At 43.3% G+C, this 22,847-nt stretch overlaps 1 protein-coding gene across 1 annotated transcript; it reads left to right on the plus strand.

Moving 5' to 3' along the window:
* The first annotated feature begins 1,860 nt into the window (after positions 1 to 1,860).
* On the plus strand, positions 1,861 to 21,249 carry tfe3a (transcription factor binding to IGHM enhancer 3a). The gene is made up of 11 exons (XM_082517508.1): positions 1,861 to 2,208; positions 4,315 to 4,413; positions 4,524 to 4,583; positions 4,698 to 4,869; positions 5,280 to 5,459; positions 11,095 to 11,193; positions 14,858 to 14,978; positions 16,161 to 16,217; positions 17,539 to 17,614; positions 17,944 to 18,091; positions 18,195 to 21,249. Exons 1-11 carry the CDS (start codon positions 2,066 to 2,068, stop codon positions 18,594 to 18,596), a joined length of 1,557 nt encoding a protein of 518 aa, XP_082373634.1. The 5' UTR covers positions 1,861 to 2,065; the 3' UTR covers positions 18,597 to 21,249.
* The last annotated feature ends 1,598 nt before the right edge of the window (positions 21,250 to 22,847 follow it).

Consider the following 22,847-nt stretch of genomic DNA (forward strand, 5'->3'; position numbering starts at 1 on the left):
TAAAATTATACTGTTACTCGAACCATCCAGTCGTTCTCTAAAATTGAACATTAGCTTCCTTAAAAGTGCTTTAAAAGTCCAAACACCCACAGCTACAAACATCTGGCTGGCACTACCACTTCTAGGTATCCTGCAAAGGATTCTCATCGCATCATTATATGCAACATGCAGCTTCTGCATGCTACATTGTTTGTAGGATGACCACATAAAAATAAATAAATCATATAATGACAAAAAGCAACTCCAAGGTTAAAAATGAAATCTTGAAAAAGTCATAAAATCAGGATAGAAAATCCTACTTGATGAAAAATTCCAGACAAAACTTCAAAATTGTGCATTTAAAAAAAATTATTTTAATAAGACAAATGTGCTTCTATAAATCAATTACAGACTGACTTCAAGCTACAAAACAAATCTCCAATCAATACTTCTGATTAGATGTAGCAGGACAGCGATGACGCAGTGTCAGTTGTTGTGATTGCATGTCTAGAAACAAGGTGACCTCCAGCAGCAGAGAGCATACCTGGACTTCTCTCAATTTATTAATTTTCGGGTCTAATTTACTTTCATGTTTAAGGTGAGCTGTAGTCTCTTTTTAAAGAGACTGTAAATGTTTTTCTTACGTCATCCTACGCTGATGTAAGATTTAGTCATCATTTTCTCTTAACTTTCCCCGCCTGACCGCTTCGCGTCGTTCCGGCCTTCTGATTGGACACTGTCCTGCCACTCTGAGCTCGGCTGATAAGACGTGCTAGGCTAACGTCACCCGGGGGATTTCCTCCCTACCCCCCCTGCTCCCTCCCCACTACCGCTTCCCGTAACAGTTGAGATAAAAACAAACAAAATGGCGGCTGCTCCTCTGTTCTGTAAGCGCCGAGCTTCAGCGGCAGCCCCTGATTGGTAAGGCAGCAAGCAAAGAAGCAGTTCTATTGGCTGGCGGTTAGCAGCGGAGCAGCTTATTGGTCAGCGGGAGATCAGTCCAGCCGCTCAGACCTGCCCCATCCAAACATAGAAATACAACGAGTAGAAAATACATGAAAACGTTTTTCAATTTAAAAAAACAAAACAAAACATTATTTTATCATTATTTTATCACCATTTGACCTTAGAACTGAAGAAACTTCTCGGATGAGAGGTGAAACGTCTTCAAGCAACTTAAAGAAGTCCAGACGCTTTTCTTTGCAAGCTCCTTTGACTACGACGACCTGGATGATTGAGAACCTTCACAGACACTTTATCAGATTGTTTATTGTTTAGTAATTTTTTTAATCAATACTATTTTTACTGCAAAATTTAAAATAGTTTTTGTTGGTTTGTTTATTATTTTTAATAACCACAGTTGGGGTTTTTTCTGTTAATTTACATATTAATTTAATTTTGTGGAGAAGGACCTGAACCTTTTATACTTGATATTACAAATAATTAGGTTTTAACTAATTAATTGACAAATTAAACTAAAATAATTTCATCAGTAATCTAATTTCGTTAAATTTAAATTTCGTTTAAACAAATAAATATCACAAAATAAATATTATAAGAAAAAATATCCAGTATAAAAATGGGGCACCAGACTAGAAAATATGTGCAAATATGTTTGTTTCACCTGGTTTAAAATCACCCAAAATATTCATACGTTTCGGGGAAAATGTTTTAGCATAAATTGACTTTTATGGACGAATTACTGGAGTAATAGATGATCTATAGGAGATAAATATCTTCAATCCGCTGACAGGCATAGACACACAGATTGCATATTGCAGGTTCTGTTTAATGAATGCACCTACTCGACTGTTTTGCGGAGTTTTATTTACTCGGAAGTGTGGGTCTGTTCTATGTGGTGTTTTTCTGGGCTGACAGCTGTCTGTGATTCAGTCTGTCTCTTCATCTTTACTGAGAACTTGAACCTGAGTCGTCCTCGTTTTCATCATCCTCGTCTTCTCCTCCGTGTGGAGTCAAAGGGTCTGGACCGGATCGAGGTTCCTCTGCTGCCCCTCTGAGACTTTGATCTCGCAGTGGCTGCTGGGAGATAAAGAGCTTCTCCTTTTCTTCTTCGGAGTCCGCAGAGATGTCAGCCGTTATCCCGGAGCAGGTCCGGAGCGAGCAGGGGAGCTGCAGCGGAGCCGAGCCGGAGCAGCCGGAGGCCGGCGTCTTGCAGCCGCAGACCGTGTTTGTCATCCTAGACCCGGCGGAAACTCTCAACGTGGTCCGGTGAGTCAGGAAGTTTTTTTTCTGTTTTTTTTTTTTACACCGTTACTCGTGCCGCGGGGAGAAGCTCCTGGGTTAAAATCTATGGTATTAACTCATAATAAAAGAATAATGTCCGTGAAAGAGACTGCAGGGAGAGTTCAGGCGTGCAGTTTCCCCCCTTACACTCATGACCTGTGCTGTAAACAAGTTACTGTTTAACGTTTATTACAGACTGGTGCTGTTAAAGCCTCCTATGAAATACTTCGGTGTAACTGTAAAACTGGAAGAGTTTAAAACGCGTTTCACTATTATTTTGTAGCCAGGTAAAGTCTAAATTTGACAGTTTATGAATGAAGTTTGGTGTGAAGTGCTCTCCGAGTACCTCAGCTCTGAACGTGTAAAGTGCTGAGTGTGTGTGATGGGATAATGATGATCATCAAGTTGTTGTTTGCACTGCCTGACCTTCGACCTCTGATCCTCTTTGCTTGCTGATCTATTGAGTCATCTATGGAGCTGCTGCAGCTCCTGTTATTTTCCCAGGAGACACAGATAGGGCCAGCCTAGTCCTCCCCAACTTATATAAAATATCCACACACACACAAAAGAAAATTCACCTTTGTGTATAATCTATATTTATTTTTAAATACATATGTCATATGCCATCCCTAAAAATTCAAAGGTTGTCTTCCGATTGGTTTTCTGAGGTGCAGAAAAACTTTAAATGGCTGAAGTCATGAATGGAGTTTGTTGTGTTCTCTTGATTTGTGTTGATGATAGTTGGAAAAGGTTTAAGCGCCATGACATGTTCAGTCTTGGCTTGCCCTTACCACAGAAGCAGCACTTAAGCTCACAATATACACACACACACACACACACACACACACACACACACACACACACACACACACAGAAATGATGTTGGCGGTGAGAGAGAAAGCAGGAGTGTTTCCCAACTGTCTGAGGGGAGGAGAGTGGAGAAGGGTGGGGGTCTTGGTATGTGTCTATGGTGGGGGTGGGGTTGTGTATGAGCATGGAACAGCAGGAAGTGACTCAGCAGAAGAATTTCTCTAAACACTCGTTTGTCCCTCTGTCTTTGTGAGGACCATCAGTCACATCATGTGTTGCAGACAGTGAGGACCTGTTGTAATGTCCCCACCATGTCAGAATCTAATATGTTTGCAAAATGTACACTGAAAGGTTTTCCATACATTCCATTATCGAAGAAGCCTTCAAGCCCTTAAAATCCTGTTATTTAAAAATTTTCTATCTTTCCAAATTCACAAATGTCCCCACTTTACATTAATAAATACATGTTTCAAAAATATGCGGCAAAAAGTTAACATTTTCCAGAGTTGTCTGAATGTCTCACAGTGATTCGCATTTTCATGCAAACATCCCCATTCCGTAAAATGTCCCCACTTTGTGTAAATGTCCCCATTTTTGCAACTAAAAATCACCATTTTCCAGAGTTGTCTGAATGTCTCACAGCTGTTCACACTTTCATGAAAACGTCCCCATTCTGGCCAAATGTCCCTACTTTGCAAAACTTGTCTCCATTTTGAAAATGTCTTTCTTTAAAGGTTTGTGAGACGTCAAAGTTTGTCCCAACTTGATAAAGCTTATCCACAGAGCAGACATGTCCTCACAAGTCTTCAGTCTGATTTGGGTCCCCATGAAGCAGCCTTACAAGCACTCATGCTCATGCACCCAAACACAGGAAGTGGTAAAGCCTAACAGCTGACAGATGTTGTTCCTCCACATTCTACTTCTCTGTATAAAAATATTTATATCACTCTAAGAAGTGAGTCTCAAACAAACGCTGCAGTGTATTCATAACTGTGGTGAAAGGCTGGACTTTTTACTGCCATGTCTCAGGGTTTTTTTCGTTTATTTCCAAACTGAAGTTTAACAACAGCTGTTAAACTTGGAGGTAAACATCAGATAAGCAGGAGCGCACACACAATTTAAATGTAATCATTGTAACAAGGTGGAAATGACGATGGCTCTTGCATCAAATGTATTGTCTCTCTTTCCTGTACATTGAAAAATGCTGGTTTAAATGCTGATTGGATAATTGTGTCTGTCTCTCAGGCTGCTGATTGGTTGATTTCTGTCTCTGCCCCTCAGAGTGGAGTCTGGGATCGTTGCTGACATCGAGGTCGACGGTCTGCTGCCATCTGACTGCGACACCTTCTATGAAATCAAGAGTCAGCCAATCAGCATCAGGTAACACAGCTCTGACCTCAAAGTATGGATTCTACAGGTGACTCCTCCAACACCACCTACACCACCTGTTGATTATGATAACTAAAGTGTGCTGTCATTTCTGTCTTCAGTTCATCAGCAGCAGCTCCCTCCTCTTCATCTTCTTCACTGCCGTCAGTGATGTCATCGAGGTATACAACTCCCCCACTTCTTCTTTCGTTCCTGTCTTCGCTCATCTCTCTGTCCTCCAGAGGGCGCTCTCACAAGCACTGTCGATAACGTCCACCTCCTTACTCCTCCTGTAGGGTTTTGATGCGTCAGGATCTGATGCGTCAGCAGGCTCTGGAGGAGGAGCATAAAGAGACGCAGAAGAAGCAACAGCAGCTTCTTCGCTTCTCCGACTCCTCCTCGCCCATCTGCGTCTCGGTGCCCTCCTCCTGCATACCTCCTGCTCAGGTCCCTGTGGAGGTGCTAAAGGTGCGTGGAGTAAACTGAAACGAGAGGTGTCAGAAAATGGACGCCAGTGAACGTACTGCACAAAAAAATTAAATATCGACTTTGACTACATTTATTGTTTAAATATGCAAACAAATATAAAAAGTATTTAAAGCTAAACACACCTGGCTAACCCTTTAATCAGCGCGTCATAGCACACCCTTCAGATAGCCGTTTGTTATTGTCTGATGATTTATTAGCTTATAAATCTTATTTGCTTTTGTGAAAACTGATTAGCAGATGCAATTTGAAGTCCTTTCCCTAAAATCTATTGGCTAAATCTCAACAATGTGCTAAAATGCTATGTATGGACGCGACCTGCTAGCTTTATATGTAAACAGTTATCGTTTGCAACATTTTAAGTCTTTTAAATCTTCACTCTTGGCCCTCAGGTGCAGACTCACCTGGAGAATCCCACCAGGTATCACATCCAGCAGGCTCAGAGGCAGCAGGTCCGTCAGTACCTGTCCACCACCAAGACAGCCAATCAGCAGCAGGCTGCAGTGGCAAGCCACTCCCCCCAGCTGGGTTCCACCCCTGGACAGCCAATGGACGGGAGCCCCAAACAGGAAGTAAGAAATAAATATGTGAACAAACAAACAGGCTTTATTTTTAGACTGAATCGTGTTATGTGAAGTATACTTTGGTATTTTTGTATCAGCAACTCTTATTAAAAACATCTGTAAGAAAAATGAAGTGAAAATAATCAGAAGTAGAAGGTTTACTGGTTGGTTTGTCTTACTGGCATCCAGTTGGATGAGTTATGAAAGAATTGACCCACAGTACAGTTGCTATGAAACAAACTATCCAGAGAGGCCAAAACTGTGTTTGCTCAGGTTGTAAACTTCTGCTGTAAATTTCGACATTTTCATGGAGATTGACTCACTGTTGGGTTGAGCCTCCAGTGGCCACTAGAGGAACTGCAGTTTGTGTGTGCCTTTGGTATTTTGCTGGGTTAGCCTGGATCTGAAATAACATGCTCAGCTCACTCAGAGTGAATCCCATTCTGTGCACAGTAAAATGATTGTTTTCGCAAGTAAAGTCTGGTGGCTCTAAAAGGAGCCATTTCCTCTGTATAGATTTCCACAAAACATAAGCAAACACATGTGTTGACTGTTGGCACACATGTGATTATTACAAAGGTAAAGCTGCAGGGGATTTCTGAGAATGAGCTTGAGGTTACTGAGGGAGAACTGAGTCCCGGCTTTGCAACGTGGAGAGTGCAATGAGAGGAAAGATGCAAACACAGGTACAGCTTTACTAAAGAAACACCTTATATAACATCAAAGCATATCAGTGCTGTCGCCTCCTGTGTCTTATGTAAAAATGTTTCTAGCTTGCTGTGCTTTGACACCCAGACCTAGAAAGTGAGAAACACACAATGAGGTAAACAGGCTGTCATGTGCTTTGGGTTTCTACAAAAACACAGTGACAGCTTCTGAAACTCTCATTTCTCTGTTTATCCATCATTGAAAGCTTTATCTAAATCCCTTCAACATACAATAAGAGCATCTCTATTTCCCACCATAGCTTCTATACTCGCCGTGTTTCACGCCTCATTTATGTGTCACGTCTGAGAAGACATTTCAGCATCTTCCTCTCTCCTCCAGATGCATTTTGAGCACTGAATCGTCCCCCCGGGTCTGATTCATCTCTGGATGAAAGGCAGCAGGAAGGAAGAGAGAGGGCAAAATAGAGACATAAGAAGAAAACCTGCAGTGACAGTTTAAAGGAGCATTTCACTTGTTTTCATTCATTCAGTCAGCCAGCAGCAGCCTTCCCGTCTGAGTCTGCTGAGTCGACTCTTCCAGAGGATCTGAGTCAGTTTTAAAACATGAGTCACCTTAAAACACAAAATCCTCCCTTTTTATTCAGAGATCAACAGATTTTTAAAAACTAGTTTAATTTAAAAAAAAAAAAAAAAAAAGCCTCTTTGCAGCCAGAAAAGTAAAATATGGTATTCTGAGGCACGGTGTTGGGTTTGAGACTTCTGGCATAATTCAGCAAAAACTGATTTCATCATCAGGAGGAGCGACCAGGGCGTGACTTTGTTTTAGATGTTTCCTGACGCTGAGCACAAATATGCAGCTTTCAGCACGAAATATGTGTATTTATATAGAAGTAGAGAGGTGTCACCATGGTAACCAAGAAAGAAGTGGCAAAAGACATTAAAGAGTGCCTGGTGTGCAGACTCTACATTGACCAGTGGAGCAAAGCTGAACCAGATTAACTCAAATTGTGTATAATAATGAAGATTAGGATCTCAATACTGTTAATGCTTTATTTATTTATTTATTTATTTATTTATTTATTTATTTTTGTGTCCCGTTTGGATCTATAGCCATCAGAATTGTTGTCTCAAGGCCAAGAAAGATGCCAAGCGGATTTATTTTACCAAGTGGATCATCATGGCCTTGCCATATTGGTCCATTTGATTGACCTTTATTATAATTATGAATTTATTTTGTTTTCAGTTGCTACAAACGGGACAGACATGACTGGGGGATAGGACAGGGAGAAAGAATGAAAGAAAGAGAGGGAGAGAAAGAAAACCAAAGGGGAGAAGAGACGGTGAGAAGGGGGGGAAGAAAGAAAAAAAACAAACAAACAAAAAAAAAAAACACCTGGGTCACCTGTATGGAGAAAAAAAACAGAAGAGAAAGCAAACAACAAAGAGCAACATAATAAAAAAAAACGGCACCATCACAATAAACTAGCTAGCAGTAGATATCAGTAGATACTAAATAATAAACGATATTGTGCAGCACGCAAGATAGACAGCGTACAATGTGCTTTGAGGCAGCAGCCAAGAAAGCTGTAGTCCGCGTCTGTGAATACCCGTGTGTACACCTGTGTGCATACCTGTGTGGATCAGCATGCTTGCATTCCAAAGGTTTCTCCATGTAATGATCTGCTAGAGGGTGTGGGGGAGCCACAGCCCCGTCCTCCAGGGTATGAAGCAGGTATGGAGGAGATCAAAACTCCAGACATCCAGAGGTCCCCAGAACACAAGAGACCAAGGAAGACCCACAGAGGGGCAGCCGCGCCACTGTCCCAGTAAGAGCTGAGGAGAGTCCCAGATGAGGGCTCACTCAGCAGCCGCGGAGCAGAAGCCAGGGGGAGTTGCAGTGACGCGCCCATGAGCTCCGCCGGCAGCCAGCTGTGCCTGAGTGACTGAGCCCCAGGCCGAGAGGCCGGGGGCACCCCACCTCCGAAGTGGCCCGAGCGAGCCCCAGGCTCCAGGCCCCGATAAGCGGCCGCCAAGGAGTGAGCCGGTGTGTACCCGGACGCCCACCCCCAGACACAAAGAACCACCAACGCACCGACACCTGAGGGAGTCCGCCACTGGCAGGGGAAGTGGTGGTGGGTGGAGATAGGCCTCCATACCTTGGAGGGCCTGAGGTGTCCACAGAGAGGTGGCGTCTGATACCCAACCTGACATATAGACACAGACATACAGGCACACACAGACACAAACATCCATTCCCACCCTCATGCTCTCATATGCAATTACTCCACACTCAACCAACGTGGAGACAGACATAAAGAGACGCTGTACACACGATCACACTCCCCAAGCGTACTCTAAGAACTGGGTCTAGGTACCCTTGCCCCCTGGAGGGGGGGAACTGCACCCAGACCCAGGTGGTGTTACCCTTTTCCCTGCGGTGGGGAGAGGCAGACCGCCCGACTCTGCAGCAGCAGGGAGGCCCCACACCCCAGACCGCAGTCGGACGGCCAACTCCTCCTCCTAGCCCCCCCGCTCCAGCAGGCCGCAGAGAACGGGGGTGAGAGAAGACTCCAAACCTCCCTCCACCCGCTCATTGTAGTGTTGATGCATGTGTGTTCTAAGGTGCATTTAAAACCCAGGAGGGCATGGAGGTACCTGCCAGAGAGCAGCAGGTAAGCGCATGGTCCCTCCTGCTAGCCCTCAATGTCTAAGTGTATTCAAAATTGAGAGGTGGGCAACGACGCCAGGGGTGGGGTGTACACCCTGATGGTAATTTGGACTCCGTGTATTGTGCCCACCCCAAAGATCCTATATGTATGTGTAATGAGAGTGTGAGTAATGTGAATGTCTTAAGTTGTGGGATAAAATTGAGGCAGAGGCAGCCAGAAGGGGACGGGGGGGTAGCCTCCTCTGCACCCTGGTGACATACCCCTACTCCAAGGCCCTGCATGTGTGGACCCTCACTGGACCCTCTACAGTTCGCATACCGCCACAACAGGTCCACTGATGATGCCATAGCCCTGACACTACACACTGCCCTGTCACACCTGGAGAAGAGAGACACGTATGTGAGGATGCTGTTTGTAGATTACAGCTCAGCATTCAATACCATCGTTCCCTCGAAGCTGGACAGGAAACTGCAGGATCTAGGACTGAGCAGCTCCCTCTGCAGCTGGATCCTTAGCTTCCTGTCTGACAGACGCCAAGTGGTCAGACTGGGCAGCATCACCTCATCCCCCGTCACACTGAACACTGGTGCTCCACAGGGGTGTGTACTGAGCCCTCTCCTGTACTCACTCTACACCTACGACTGCACAGCCACTAACAACTCCAACATCATTGTGAAGTTTGCGGACGACACTACAGTGGTGGGTCTTATCACCAACGGTGATGAGACGGCTTACAGGGAGGAGGTCAGCGCCCTGACCCACTGGTGTCAAGACAACCATCTCACCCTCAACGTCGCAAAGACAAAGGAGTTGATAGTGGACTTCCGGAGGTGCAGAGAAGTACACACCCCCATCACCATCAACGGCGCTGCTGTGGAGAGAGTGAGCAGCTTCCGGTTCCTTGGAGTACATCTGGCTGAGGATCTTACGTGGTCAGTACACACAAACAAAACAGTGAAGAAGGCGCAGCAGCGCCTCTTCTTTCTCAGGAGACTGAAAAGATTCGGCATGAGCCCCCGCATCCTCAGGACCTTCTATCACTGTGCCATTGAGAGCATCCTCACTGGATGCATCACCACCTGGTATGGCAACAGCACCGCCTACAACCGCAAAGCTCTCCAGCGAGTAGTGCGGTGCTCTGAACGGATAATTGGAGGTGAGCTTCCCTCCCTCCAAGACATCTACAGGAAGCGCTGCCTGAGGAAAGCGGGGAGGATCATCAAGGACTCCAGTCACCCCAGCCATAAACTGTTCAGACTGCTTCCATCAGGAAGGAGGTTCTGCAGCATCCGGTCCCGTACCAGCAGACTGAGAGACAGCTTCTTCCATCAGGCCATCAGACTGCTGAACACGTCATAGACACCTCAGCTTCACTACTGGAACTTCAACATTATGCACTCCATACTGTACAGTAATGCCACTGTTTTGCACATATTCAACTCTGTATATTTTATATATTTTATTTATTTTATATATTCTATTCATTGTTTACTCTATTTAATTTGTAAAATATGTGTACACACACACACACACACACACACACACGTAGAAAAATATTTAGTATACACATCCAGAAATGCATATACTATTATATATTGTACATATATTTATTAGTTTCAGATGTAGCCATTCTTGTATTTTGCTTGTTTACATTATTGTATTTTGCACAACTCTGTTGCTTGTGAAGCTCGCACACAAGAATTTCACTCACATGTGCTGTACCAATGTACCTGCACATGTGATGTGACAATAAAAGTGATTTGATTTGATTTGATTTGGTTGTGGTGGAGCGGGAAGAGGGAGGCAGCTGGAGATGGGGAGGGAAGGAAGGGAGGGGCAGGACCCAAGGCCCCGAGGCCCAGCCCGGGCCCCAGCCCAGAGACGGAGCGCCCCCAGAACCTCACGCCCATCCCGGACCCACCCAGGGGCAGACAGGCTACCAGGTAAGTAACCCACGTCCGTCAGCACAGACCCTCCCCTAGCCCCCTGCACGCAGCCACGAGGAAACAGTCACCCGAGAGCCAAAAGAGCCCCCAACCGGACATGACCGCTACCCCGGGTTGAGCCCCCCAAGGAAGATGCCTCCGGGGAACCCCCCCCCCCCCCCCCCCGACGCCCTAAGCCTGTCCCTACCCCCACACCAATCACAACAGTGAAGGCGGGATCAAACTATGACCCCCCACCCCCACTAGGTGATGGAGCCGATCAAAGGAGCTATACTGTTAATACTGTTAATGCTTAAATAGCATTCACACTAATTACCCGAGGTGACACAATGCTCATCTGCTCTGTGATTGGTTCATTCAGGTAGAAGACATCATCGTTGATGACATCATCAGCCTGGATTCGAGCCTGAACGACGAGTTTCTGACGCTGATCGACTCGGAGCTGCAGCTCGCCAACACGGTAACGCAACACGTGCACAAACACACTCGAAAACATCACACGGTGCATTCTCTGGTTTTACTTTTAAACGACGTGATGACTAACCGACAAACAGAAACAAACTCCTCCCCATCATCATCATCATCATCATCATCCGCCTCCTCAATACCCTCCAACATGAAGGAAAACACCACACCGGCTGGAGCTGTGACGTGTTACTGTAACAATAAAACAAACCAAACCCACTTCTGATGATCGTGTCTGAGCTCAAGCAACACTGCCCCCATCAGGTCACATTGGGAAATACAACCCTGTTCCCTTGTTCAGTTATTAACGAGGAACTTTTTAAAATTACCCTCTGCAAAAATGTAACTTGAGCTTTCACCACCAGGGGGCAGCTTTTTATATCAGAGGCTTTTAGTGTAGCTGTGGAAAACTACTCCGGTTTTTGTTATTGTTTCGCTCTAGATTTGATCTCTTCTCTGCAATCGAGCGTGGGTTCTTTCTGAGAGTTTGTGCTGGTGGTGAAAAGGAGTTCTTTCCAGGTGCTTCAGTCACTGTTTGATGTGCCATTCACTCAAACGCCTGTCCTTTACGGCTGCTGCTTCCTTTGTTTCTCATGTTGTGCTCAGGGCAGATTGGATGGATGATACACTGGTTGGCTGACCTCTCCTGTGGTACACGTTGGTATTACATACTCGGATACAAAGTCCAGTTTCACTTCCCTGCAGGCTGACTCATGTTTAATTCAGTTCACACATGTTTTTAATTTAGTTTATTTTGATGAAATTTCAGTATATTTCTATATATTTTATTAAGTCTTTAATAAAGTTTTTAAGTCTGTGGGTTATCATATTAAATAATCAGGATCTCAGCAATGTTGTGAGCAGCTCAGTGGCCCAGTTTCATTTCAGCGTCAGCCCTTGGCTTTCATTCTGGTTTAAAGTTTTAACAAACAATAATACTATTTCACTCCATGGTTAAAGCTCATTTAAATGAATTAACTTCAGTTTTAATTCATTATCCAAATATTTTCACTCCTGTCCTCACAGCTGAAAGACTTTGGTGTTATGAATGACTGCTGTACAGCTGCTGTGGGCCAGATTTGTCCTATTGGTGAGATAGTTTTGGCCCCCGAGCCACATGTTTGACAACATGTCAGATTAGAAAACTCATCAGGAACATTACTGAGGCAAAGAATCAAGGCAGAATTAAGGTAATCTAAATACAGCCTGACTTTTTTGTGTGGGTTCTGTCGCCCCCTGCTGGCCATCACCTGGAGGAAATGTAGATGTTTCGTATGTGTGAAGCTGCAGTGACAGTGGAGGTGGAAGAGGCTGTCACAGAGTATCAGTTCAGCTTTCCAGACTTCCTCGTTTTTGTGGGTGGAGACACACGGTGCGTGTGTCAGGCAGATAATAAAGCTCTCTGGGAGTTTTCTTTTTTTGCTTTCTTTCTTAAAGAGACGTTTCCTCATTTTTAAACAGTTGTCTGAACAGAAAGGGGAAGCTCAGCAGCAGCTCAGCGACTCGCTGTGTGTCTGTCCGTGTGTGTGTGTGTGTGTGTGTTTGTTTGCATGTGTGTTTGTGTGCAATTAGCAAGATGAGGATTTTGGTGTTACTGCCCGACCATGAGAAGAGGAGGATTAAATCAGAGGTAAAATGTCCAGCTTGTATTTTTTGAGTTTGGGGAAAGTTTGACCTCTGACCTCTGGACTGCAGCTGCTCATTGAGGAAATGCAGCATAGTCGCCTTAAAGAGAAAACCGATTAAAACTGGGTTATTCATCCAGATTGATGCCGTGTCTGCTGGTTTGCATTGTTTTTATACTTTAAACACATCACTCTCAGCTGCTTTTTAAATGTTTTATAGGCTTATCTGTTTAATCCTAACTTTTTTCATTCTCTGGAAACCTTTCTTGTAATTTCTCTATAAATCTGCTGCAGTTTGGCTGTAGCCTCCAGATGTTTCCTGCTCCCTTTGGTGCCCAGAATCAGATTTTTCTTTTGAAAGTGCCTGCTGTTTAAATTTGAGTTCTTAAGGAAAGCTGGCGTTTCCTAGAAAGATGATAAGAGGAGCTCTGAGCTGCAGGGCTGTGCCGATACGCACGGTAGTCAGTCAGCATTCATTCAACTGAAGTTTCTGCTCAACAGGCTGCAACACAAGATAAACTCAGCGGCTGATTTGTTGTCTGACTTACAGTTTAAGTCGCTGCAGTAAAAGAAAGTGCTCGGCTATTATTTAAAATGTATTAATCTAAATTAATACTTTTCTCTGTGCTGGAATTATGTCAGCCGTTAGCTTTCATTTCACCCGCCTCTCTAATAAAGATCAACTTCTTGGTTTGTATTGTGGTCTGGCGAGATTTGCAATTCTTCCTCTTTCAGGCTGTTTTAGCTTTGGCTGTGCTCTTAATGCGCTCTGATTCCATATTTTAAGAAATCTTTTAGTTAAAATCGAGGGTACCCATAAACTAATGATATCTCTAACTGGGTTTGTGTGGTAGGGAACTGAATTTGTAGTAAATCCCAGTTTAAAGAGGAATTGTTCCACTCGTCCAGTATTTTCTGTCATATATGTAATGTTACAAAGCCTGATGTTCATATTAATTATGAACGAGATTCATATTGCTCGAGTTATTTTATATTATATATTTTATGCGGTCACGCACAAAAAACAAAGCACAGCCACCAAGTACAGCTAGCACTCAGTGCTGCCCCTCTGTAGGCTGCTGGAAGCCGGCCAGTCAGAAGAAAGTGTGGATTATTAGATCATTTGGACGGAAGCAGTCACAGCTACTTTAGTTGAGTCCAAGAAGTGGAAATGATGATTGGAAACCTTTGACTTCAGATACGATTGAACCTCAAATGTCGCTATAAAATCTCTTTTCTTGGTAAACTTTGACACAGTACATTTTTCAGCATAATTATAGTAAGTAAAGATTTAGTTCCAAAGAGTAACCAAATACAATTAAAATGACAATAAAATAAGGTTAAAAATAAATAAATAAATTAGTCTGTCACATTTTTTTTAGGTTATTTGTATAAAATAGCATGAAATAAAACTCATAGCCAGGCCCTGATTTACTGTCATTTTTGTATTTTGATCTCAAATGAAAATATAAAGAAGCTAAAATGTTGATGAAGCTCTTAAAAATGTGCCCGTAGAGGAGATTCGTCCCCAAACAGACCGTCCAGGCCGGGAGGAGCTGGTTTCTGTTTCTGTCCCTGTTATCTGCGAGCCAGTTGTTAGCACAGCTTCCTGTTCGATCAGCAGATTCCTCAGTTTCTGACTTTAGTTGATGAGAGCTGACAGAAAAGTCAGACCTTAAACCAGCACACGTTTCATTTCTGCTCCACAGTTCATCGGCTACACAGAGCTCAGGAAAAAACAGTTTTAGTTCAGCGTGGTTTTAAAGTTGTCGCGGAACACTTAACTGGAGGCTCCTGATTCAGTGTCCAGTTGCTCAGTAGTCCATCCACGGTGGTGGTTTGACTAACCGCAGCTGATTGCAGAAACTGTGACCTCTGACCTCTGTGACAGCAGGTTAGCTGCTCAGACTCACCAGAGTGACGTGTGTGTGTTTGTGCATAAATGTGTGTTTTCTGGACTTCGCTGTTGACAGGAGGAGGGGGGATAATCTACCTGTCACTCATCTGATTCTGTGCTCTGATTGGTCCATGCAGCTCCCTGATCCTGAGAACTTGCTGGACGGGTATGGTGGCAGCGTCGGGAACACCATGCCTACGCTTACCATTAGTAACAGCTGCCCGGCCAACCTGCATGCCGTCAAGAGAGAGCTGACTGGTAAATATCACACACTCAGGTTACATGTTACCAGATACCATAGACTGTCGATGAAAGATGATGGACAGTTGGGCTTTGTGGACTCTGCATTTTGTGCTTTAGCTTCATCACGTTGGGTTGCTATCTTTCTGGAGCCAGAAGCAACCATACTTGGATATGAGGAGGGAGTGCTAAGTTTTAAACCTAGCAAGCTTGGTTAGCGAGCTGTTAATTGGCGCTAACAGATGAACAAAATGCTAGAAGGGTAGTACCACACTGCACAGTATTATTCCATTTCAGCGAGTGCAATTCGCAGCAACATCATTTGTTGTTTCAGGCTGTAAAGATGTTTGTTTCTGCTCTGAAGCTGGACATTTCAACACGGAGGTCTGTAGGGTTTACTTGCTTTTAGAGCCAGCTTTAAGTGGTCATTAGGGGAACGGCAATTTTGGGCTTTGCTGTGTTGGCTTCAGTTTTCAGCCCTGGAGTTGCTACTTGGCAGTTATGCATCAGTCAGGCTGTGAACCTGCAGACTTCTCATCAAAGAGGATGTTTGTCAGCTGGACAAGGAAGCATTTTCACCATACGTGATTTCCAGGAGCTCGAGCTGCAGACAGAAACTTATAAATATGCAGCCTCTGATTAGACTTTGAGGTCTTCCGAGTGCATTAAATCACCTGCAGGGGGCGTCACAGTGACCACAAACACAGTTTACGTGAAAGCTTTTCAGATGAAAGCATTGTAAAACACAGACTCCTTGCAGGAGTGAGCTGCTGTGATTGGCTGCTCCTTCACGACGATTTGTGTCTGTCGTCGCGTTGCATCGTTCCAGCGTGCCGGGAGCGAGGCCCTTCGCTCTGTGTTTCCCTCTGTGCTTCCCTCTTGTTCCTCCTGGCTGAAAATGTGTTCTTAATTTTGATGAGTCAACATCACGACTTCCTCTGAACACGCACACACGGCCACGGCAGCCACTCGTATTTTCCCACATCATCAGTTCCAACTTCCTGTTCAGTCAACATGAACTTTTTGTCCAAGCTGAAACTGACATTCTGCTGTTTCTACGCTACAAAACAAGCGACATTAAAAAAACACATGAAACAGAACTGACAGCTGTTGCTGCAGCAGAGAAAAGTCACTCACGATGAACTCATGATTGATCAATCGAATATTGATTGCGATTGATTTTTGATGTTGTTGTTGCAGAGGTGGAGTCCAAAGCTCTGATTAAAGAAAGACAGAAGAAGGACAATCACAACCTCAGTGAGTACGGCAGTATTACTCCACCAGCCAGTAAAATATTTGTGTGTTACTGTGTGGCATTCTTTCAGCAGATCTCAGAGGTAGATGTGAACCTGCAGGTTTCAGGTGTTTCTGATTCCTGACATGCTTCAGTTTTACAAAACTGACTGACATACTTGTGCCGACACACGTGCACGCTCCACTATAGAGAGAAATCTTTGGCTACTTCGCAGCATGTTGGTCGGTCTGAGCCGACTGGAAAACGTGTCTTAAAAGAAAAGCAGTAAGAAACGTAAACTCTAAAGATTATTAAAAACAAATTAAACTACTAAATCTTCAATTCAGTTTAAATATTCACATCATAAATATCATGTTCAATATAGACAAAATACAAGTCATGACGGTGTTACGAGGCGGAGGTGGCCACAGGTGTGACGTTCTATGTTTTAACACGTCCTTTCTGTCACCTCCACATCCACAAAGTTACTGGACTGTGGATCTGTTTATTGAGTCTGTTGTGGCCACTGCAGACTCATAAAACATCCTGAGCATCATCCAGCAGATGTTAAAGATCCTCAGCAGTCTTTGTTGAGGGCTTCAGAGTTTGCAGTGAAGCCCAGTTTATTGTCAGTGTGAACACTGAGCTTTGTTAGGAAGTTGCATCAATGAAGTGTGCAGGTATCCTGCACAGGCAGAGATATCAGCTCAGCACAGACTGATAAAACACTGTGACTCCCTAAAACTATATCACAAACCTCCTGGATGATCCGTACTTCACAGTAAGTCGTATATTTGTCACATAGTATAATTTAAATGCTCCAAAAGCACAAACAGTTTAGGCTTCCACTTCATTGACTCCAGTTAGCAGAAGGAAGTCCTAGCATCCTCCCGCCCCCATACGAAGTCTAAAGAGAACTGGCTCACTTTCGGAGCCAGCCTCATTCATCTGATTGTTCTCTCATAGCTGAAGAAGTGAAACTGGTGACTGGGAGCATTTCATTAAAAAAAAAAACACCAGTTGGAGGTGGGGTGGGGGGGAGGTGCGTGACGCCATGAAGTGAACTTTTAAGGGTCAGAAACAATCAGTATTGCTAAAGGAAAACTTTGATATTTGATGTAAAAATTCAAATTTGATGCAGATGATTTGAAGGCACGTATCTGTCCTAACTGAAGCCTGAGATCTGCTGACTGTCTGATTCTTATTCCTGTTTTTTGTCACCTTTGGTTTCAAAATGCTTCTGTTGCTGCTTTTATTGCAACATTTTTCCCGTGCAGAGTTGTATAACTCCTGCCGAATGCATTGACATCTGCACGCTAAAATAATGTCGATGTGTTCCTACAGTCGAGAGGAGGCGGCGCTTCAACATCAATGACCGGATCAAAGAACTCGGAGCTCTGATCCCTAAATCCTCTGACCCGTTAGTAAACGCTGCACACTCACACTCTGTACACTTACACTCCTGCTAGTACCAGTAGTACAACAAAAGCAGAGACATAAAGAGGCTACAGAGACAATGGCACAGATTTTGCACTTGATTAATCAGTGAGATGTTGGCTTATTTAAAATGATACAGCTGACTTTTTCCATTTAAATAATCTTTGTAAGTTTTATTTGAAATTGAAATTTGATATATATTGTTACATAGACTTTACTTTTAGTTCAGCACTCATGTCTGTACGTGTTGGCAGCAGCACCTCGTTATCCTGCCGTGTGTTAACGAGGCACTGAATGTGATTGGTGTTTTAGTGAGACGAGGTGGAACAAAGGAACCATCCTGAAGGCGTCGGTGGATTACATCCGCAAGCTGCAGAAGGAACAGCACAGAGCCCGAGAGATGGAGGAGAGGCAGAGGAGGCTGGAGAGCACCAACCATTCGCTGATGCTCCGCATACAGGTGAGCAGAGGGGGCGGGGTGTGGTGGTGGTCTGATTTACTGTCCTTGTCCATCACATGGACGTAGCTGCAGCTTCACAAACTCTAATTTCTTTGTTTTGCAGGAGTTGGAGCTTCAGGCTCGCGTCCATGGCCTCTCCTCTTCCTCCTCCAACTCACCTCCCCCGAAGTCCTCCTCCTCCTCTCTGGACCCCCAGACCCTGCTCTCTCCTCCACTGCTTCACCCCTTTTCCTCTTCCTCCTCCCCCTCCTCCTCCTCCCTGGTGACTCCCTCTCTGGGTCTGGATGCTCTGACTTTTACGGACCTGGATGAGCCTCAGGGAGTCGCCACTGTTTTCTCCCCAGACCTGATGTCTGACATGGGGCTGACTGACCTGAACGGCCTGGGGGGCCTCCTGATGGAGGACGGGAGCGGGGCAGGAGTGATGTCCGACCCTCTGCTGTCCTGCGGAGCTTCGAAGACCAGCAGCAGAAGGAGCAGCTTCAGCATGGATGAGGATCTTTGATGACCCCATCGCGCACAGGGATCTGATTGGCCAGAACTGAAGGCGGGACTTCATTTTTAATTTTTTTTTAGGGAACTGCTTTTCAATCTGTGACATCAACAAAGCAAAAAACACACCAAGGTGATGCAGTGTAACAGAAACCATCAGCATGTCTTCCAGGGGACTCCCCTTTGTCCTGAAGTGTTGTTGTCACAGCTGTTGTTGCAAACCCCAGTGTCAAAATTGTGTTCAGGTTCCTCACACGCACTCACCTGAACTGCTGAGACTCAAAGTGACTTAAATGTGGATTTACGAGGTTTTATAAAGTAGTCAAAATACTGAGACATTGATTGTGCCTCAGTTCATTCCTGTAAATATAAATGAATCTATAATCACTGTGCTGGAAAACTGAGTAGAGATTTTTATTGGATCAGAGGAGTCTGCATAGCTTCAGGACTTTGATTCAGTTTTATTTTTAATATATGCGCTGCCTGATTGAAACCATGTCCAGAGCAAAAAGAAGGGAAACTTTTGTAATCGGCCACCAATCCTTAAGAAAACTGTTCATTTCAGTTTGTTTCATCTTTAGAGTTTTATGTTTTATTAGCATTGAGACTCTTCTCATACAGCAGCCAAATTAACATTTTAAGCTTCAATCAATTCTTGCTGATGAGTTTATAATCGTTAGCCTTCAATTAAACCAGCTACAGTTTCCATTGCTTGAGGCTAATTGTAAGCTAACTCTTAGCTGCAGGTGTTTTGTCTTCAGGAACCCTCCTATCTTATAACAGACAGGTTACCAAACAAGAACTTGTCGAGTTAGCTGTTAATGTTAAAACGTGCTCGCGTTAAAAGCTAACTAGTTACATACTGTTGTTCATATTCTCCTACCTGCTAGTTTAGTTAGCTACTGTACAGAGCTAGCTGCTATCTGTGCTTGATGTAATTAGCTCTAGCTAAAATCGTGTCATCTTAGCAGCTATGTTTGTTTGTGGAACGATTTCCTCATATGTTACAGTCGCCGATGTAAATGTGTCTGGGTTTTGTTGGAAATTTAAGGTGCTCTGCTGGTGATGCTGGTTAGGAAAAATAATACTGACTGCAGACAAGTTAGTAAGATGTGGGAACAGAGACACCAAGACACAAGATAAATGAGATCTCTGCTGATCTCTGTTACTTTATTACTGCACGATCACAACATCAGCCCAAATGGCTGCCAACATCGCTCCCTTAAATATGGCAGACAACAGCCTGCAGACTGCGGTTCATGTGCCATGTGGGATCTTTGTGTTTGTGTCTAGTTTTATTTCATTTTCAGTTACTGTTTGCCACATTTGTGGCTCCAAAACCAACATTAACCACGTTAAAATGCTGGTTTTTGTTGTTTATCTGACATCTAATAGATCACCTTTGGAATCTTTGTTTTCTTCTATTTATCAGTAATTGGATGATACTTTTTTTAAGACTTTGAGTAGGTGGTGGAGGGTGCCGACTAGTCATGTATAAGTGACTTATTACAGTTGATAATGGCCATTTATTGGGCTGATGTCATTCATTGAATTTCCCAGGTGATACTAAATCATGGCCAAGCAATAGTATTAATTCCTGCTAATGTCATCTGTGCCGTGTACTACAAAGAAAGAATATATATAGCATATATTCATAACTACAGCCATCTCAGGGCACTATACATTGTATATTACAGAGTTCACAAGCCATCAACTTTCTATGATCAGCACTTGGCAGCAGTAGGGAAAAAAACCTACCTTTATAACTGTAAAAAAATATGCAACAGAACCAGGCCTTCATACCAGGGAAAATATGGAGGAAGGGTGAAGACGGGAAAGAGGAACTTAATTACAGGAAAAAAGCACTGAGCTTGATGTGGCCAGTAAAACCTGTTGGGCTGTTATGGATTGTTAGCAATGCAAGTTACAGTAACACAGACTGTATGAACCTACTTGCATTCAGTTATTGATACAGGAAATATACAAATATGTTTTTATGCTTGGTCCTGATTTTCTGCCAGGGTAATTTTGCAGTCCTGTTGGTGTTTATCTCAGAGAATGTTTAATAAATGAAGTGAACTGCACTTACATTTGGTCAAAGCGATTTCTGGCAGATAGATAAACAGTATATTCACAGGAAGGAACCAGATTAGCAGTATTCGACAGCATGCCTCTCTGGTTTTATTTAGAGAGCCACTCTAAAGTTTTGTCAGATCCTTCACAGCTCTCTGTGACCCGTTCTTCTTCACAGAAGAAGGCAGTGTCGCTTGATTGGTGCTGAATGACGCGCCAAACGCGTTACTGTGCTCACGGTTTGATAAAGAAAGGCTGATGTAACGAAGAAAGCTGATAACTATTGTTGCGATACCAATTATCTCTGAATGTTGCATTAGGTGTAAGCCAGAGAAAACCTGTCTGTATCCAGCTAGAAATGAGATTTAATACCTGAATAATGATCAGCAGAGTCAGGTGTTCAGTTATGAGGATCAGGTGATTCTTGCATAAAGGGATTGCTGTTTTTTAAATCTATGTTTATGTCATTTATGTTTATCATATGTTTACAACCATATAGTTTGTCATTGTTTATTCTCAGTTAACAGTTTGTTTTATAGATCCATCAAGGTTCACATGCCAACTTTTATAGAGAAATAAATCATTAAACAGAAGTTTGTCTCATTCTGTGTTGTGTTTGCTCACTTACTGCAAAAAAGTTCTTTTTGTACAAGAAATCTCACAACATTTATAACTTTGTAAAGACTAGTAATAATATAATTGTTTTAAATAATCTAGAAAACTCTGAGCAAAAGGTGTGCAAGTGTTCTGAAAGCTGCTAATTGTTACAATAAAGTAATATGTAGAGAAAAACACAGTCTCTTTACAGCATCTAACACTTAGACCAGACAGGAGTCACACTGTTCATGTCCAGCAGGGGGAGCCATTCTGCTGATTAACAAAACAACATCATTCCAGTCTATGTAAGTCCATAACAAACATCCATTTATATGCCAGGAAATTGGAAGAATTATTCAAGAGGTACTCAGGAGCTTTAATGAAGTAAAATTTCTATAATAGCATTGTTAACAAAACAAAACAAAAAAACCCTCCATTACAAAAATGTCCCGGAAGTAAAATTGTACTTAAACTTCTCCCTGCACAATGATTTCACAGGAAATCATAGGAGGCATGATACATAAACTCTCAAGTCCTAGATTTGCCTCAGCCTCCTCATCCAGATGAAGTGTGATTCACAAGACCTCAGTGGAGTGGGTTGGAGGCCAGTTGAGGCCAGCTCTCCTGTGGTTCCACCACCCACAAGAGTGGCTGTAGGGATTTAGTGTAATGTGGATAAAGAAGCAATCAAAAATTCATAAATGCAGGAATATTTGTTCACTGGCCTTAAATATTTAAATAAATGACTTGTGTTAAATTTACTGTCCCTGAAAATGCTCTGGATAATATTGAAGCATGTCCCAAGTTCCTTCGGGGTCAACCTTCAGGATCAATAAAGTTTTATTTAATTGAATTGAATTGTAAAATACAAATTTCCACAAGAATATAAAATTGATTCACCATCAAATCATTTAGTCAAGCAAACTAATGCATCTTGATTATTATAGTTTTACGAGCAGGCTATTACAAAGCCAAAAACCTACTTATATAAAAATGCTGAATGTTTGAGGTGAAACAAAAAGTAAAGATAAAACAGTTAACCTTTAATTTTATAACCTACATTAAAATTTATTCGAGTTTAATTAAACTCAAATCCACATGTTTATATAAATCTGGCTCCAGGTCCTGATTTATATAAACATGTGGATTTGACAGCAGCAAATGTGGATCAACCTACCAGTGAAAAAAACACTGATATGTTTGAATCTAGAAGCAGTCTGTGGGAAAATGTCACAAATGTTTTGGTTACCATGTGTTTATTCTGGTTTAACTACCATTGTGGGGACAATGATCCGGGTCAAATGCTGTGAGGACATTTTGGAAAATGGGGACACTCTTTGAAAAGTGTGGGTCAGAGCTCCAGAGGCTGTCTAAAGGGTCAGATTAGATCCACGTTCTGGTTCAGGGGCCGGGGAAAGCGGTACGTTGATCACAGTGCTCACTAGGACAAACGGACAAACGTGTGCATGTATCTCTCTTTGATGTTGGCCTGTCCCGGGTGTCAGAGGTCAGGTACCATTGTCTCTCCAGTGATTTCCTGCTTCCTGTTTGGACGTCCTGGCACGCTGCTTTGACAAACACACCCGCTTCCTGT

This window comes from Aulonocara stuartgranti, assembly GCF_965226115.1.
Source record: "Aulonocara stuartgranti genome assembly, chromosome: 20".
Lineage (NCBI taxonomy): Eukaryota > Metazoa > Chordata > Actinopteri > Cichliformes > Cichlidae > Aulonocara > Aulonocara stuartgranti.

Excerpts from the sequence above, each read along its gene's own strand:
- tfe3a (XM_082517508.1), top strand. The coding sequence starts at position 2,066 with ATGTCAGCCGTTATCCCGGAGCAGGTCCGGAGCGAGCAGGGGAGCTGC. Across the intron at positions 2,209-4,314 it reads GAAACTCTCAACGTGGTCCG|AGTGGAGTCTGGGATCGTTG; the intron begins GTGAGTCAGGAA and ends TCTGCCCCTCAG. Across the intron at positions 14,979-16,160 it reads CGTCAAGAGAGAGCTGACTG|AGGTGGAGTCCAAAGCTCTG; the intron begins GTAAATATCACA and ends TTGTTGTTGCAG.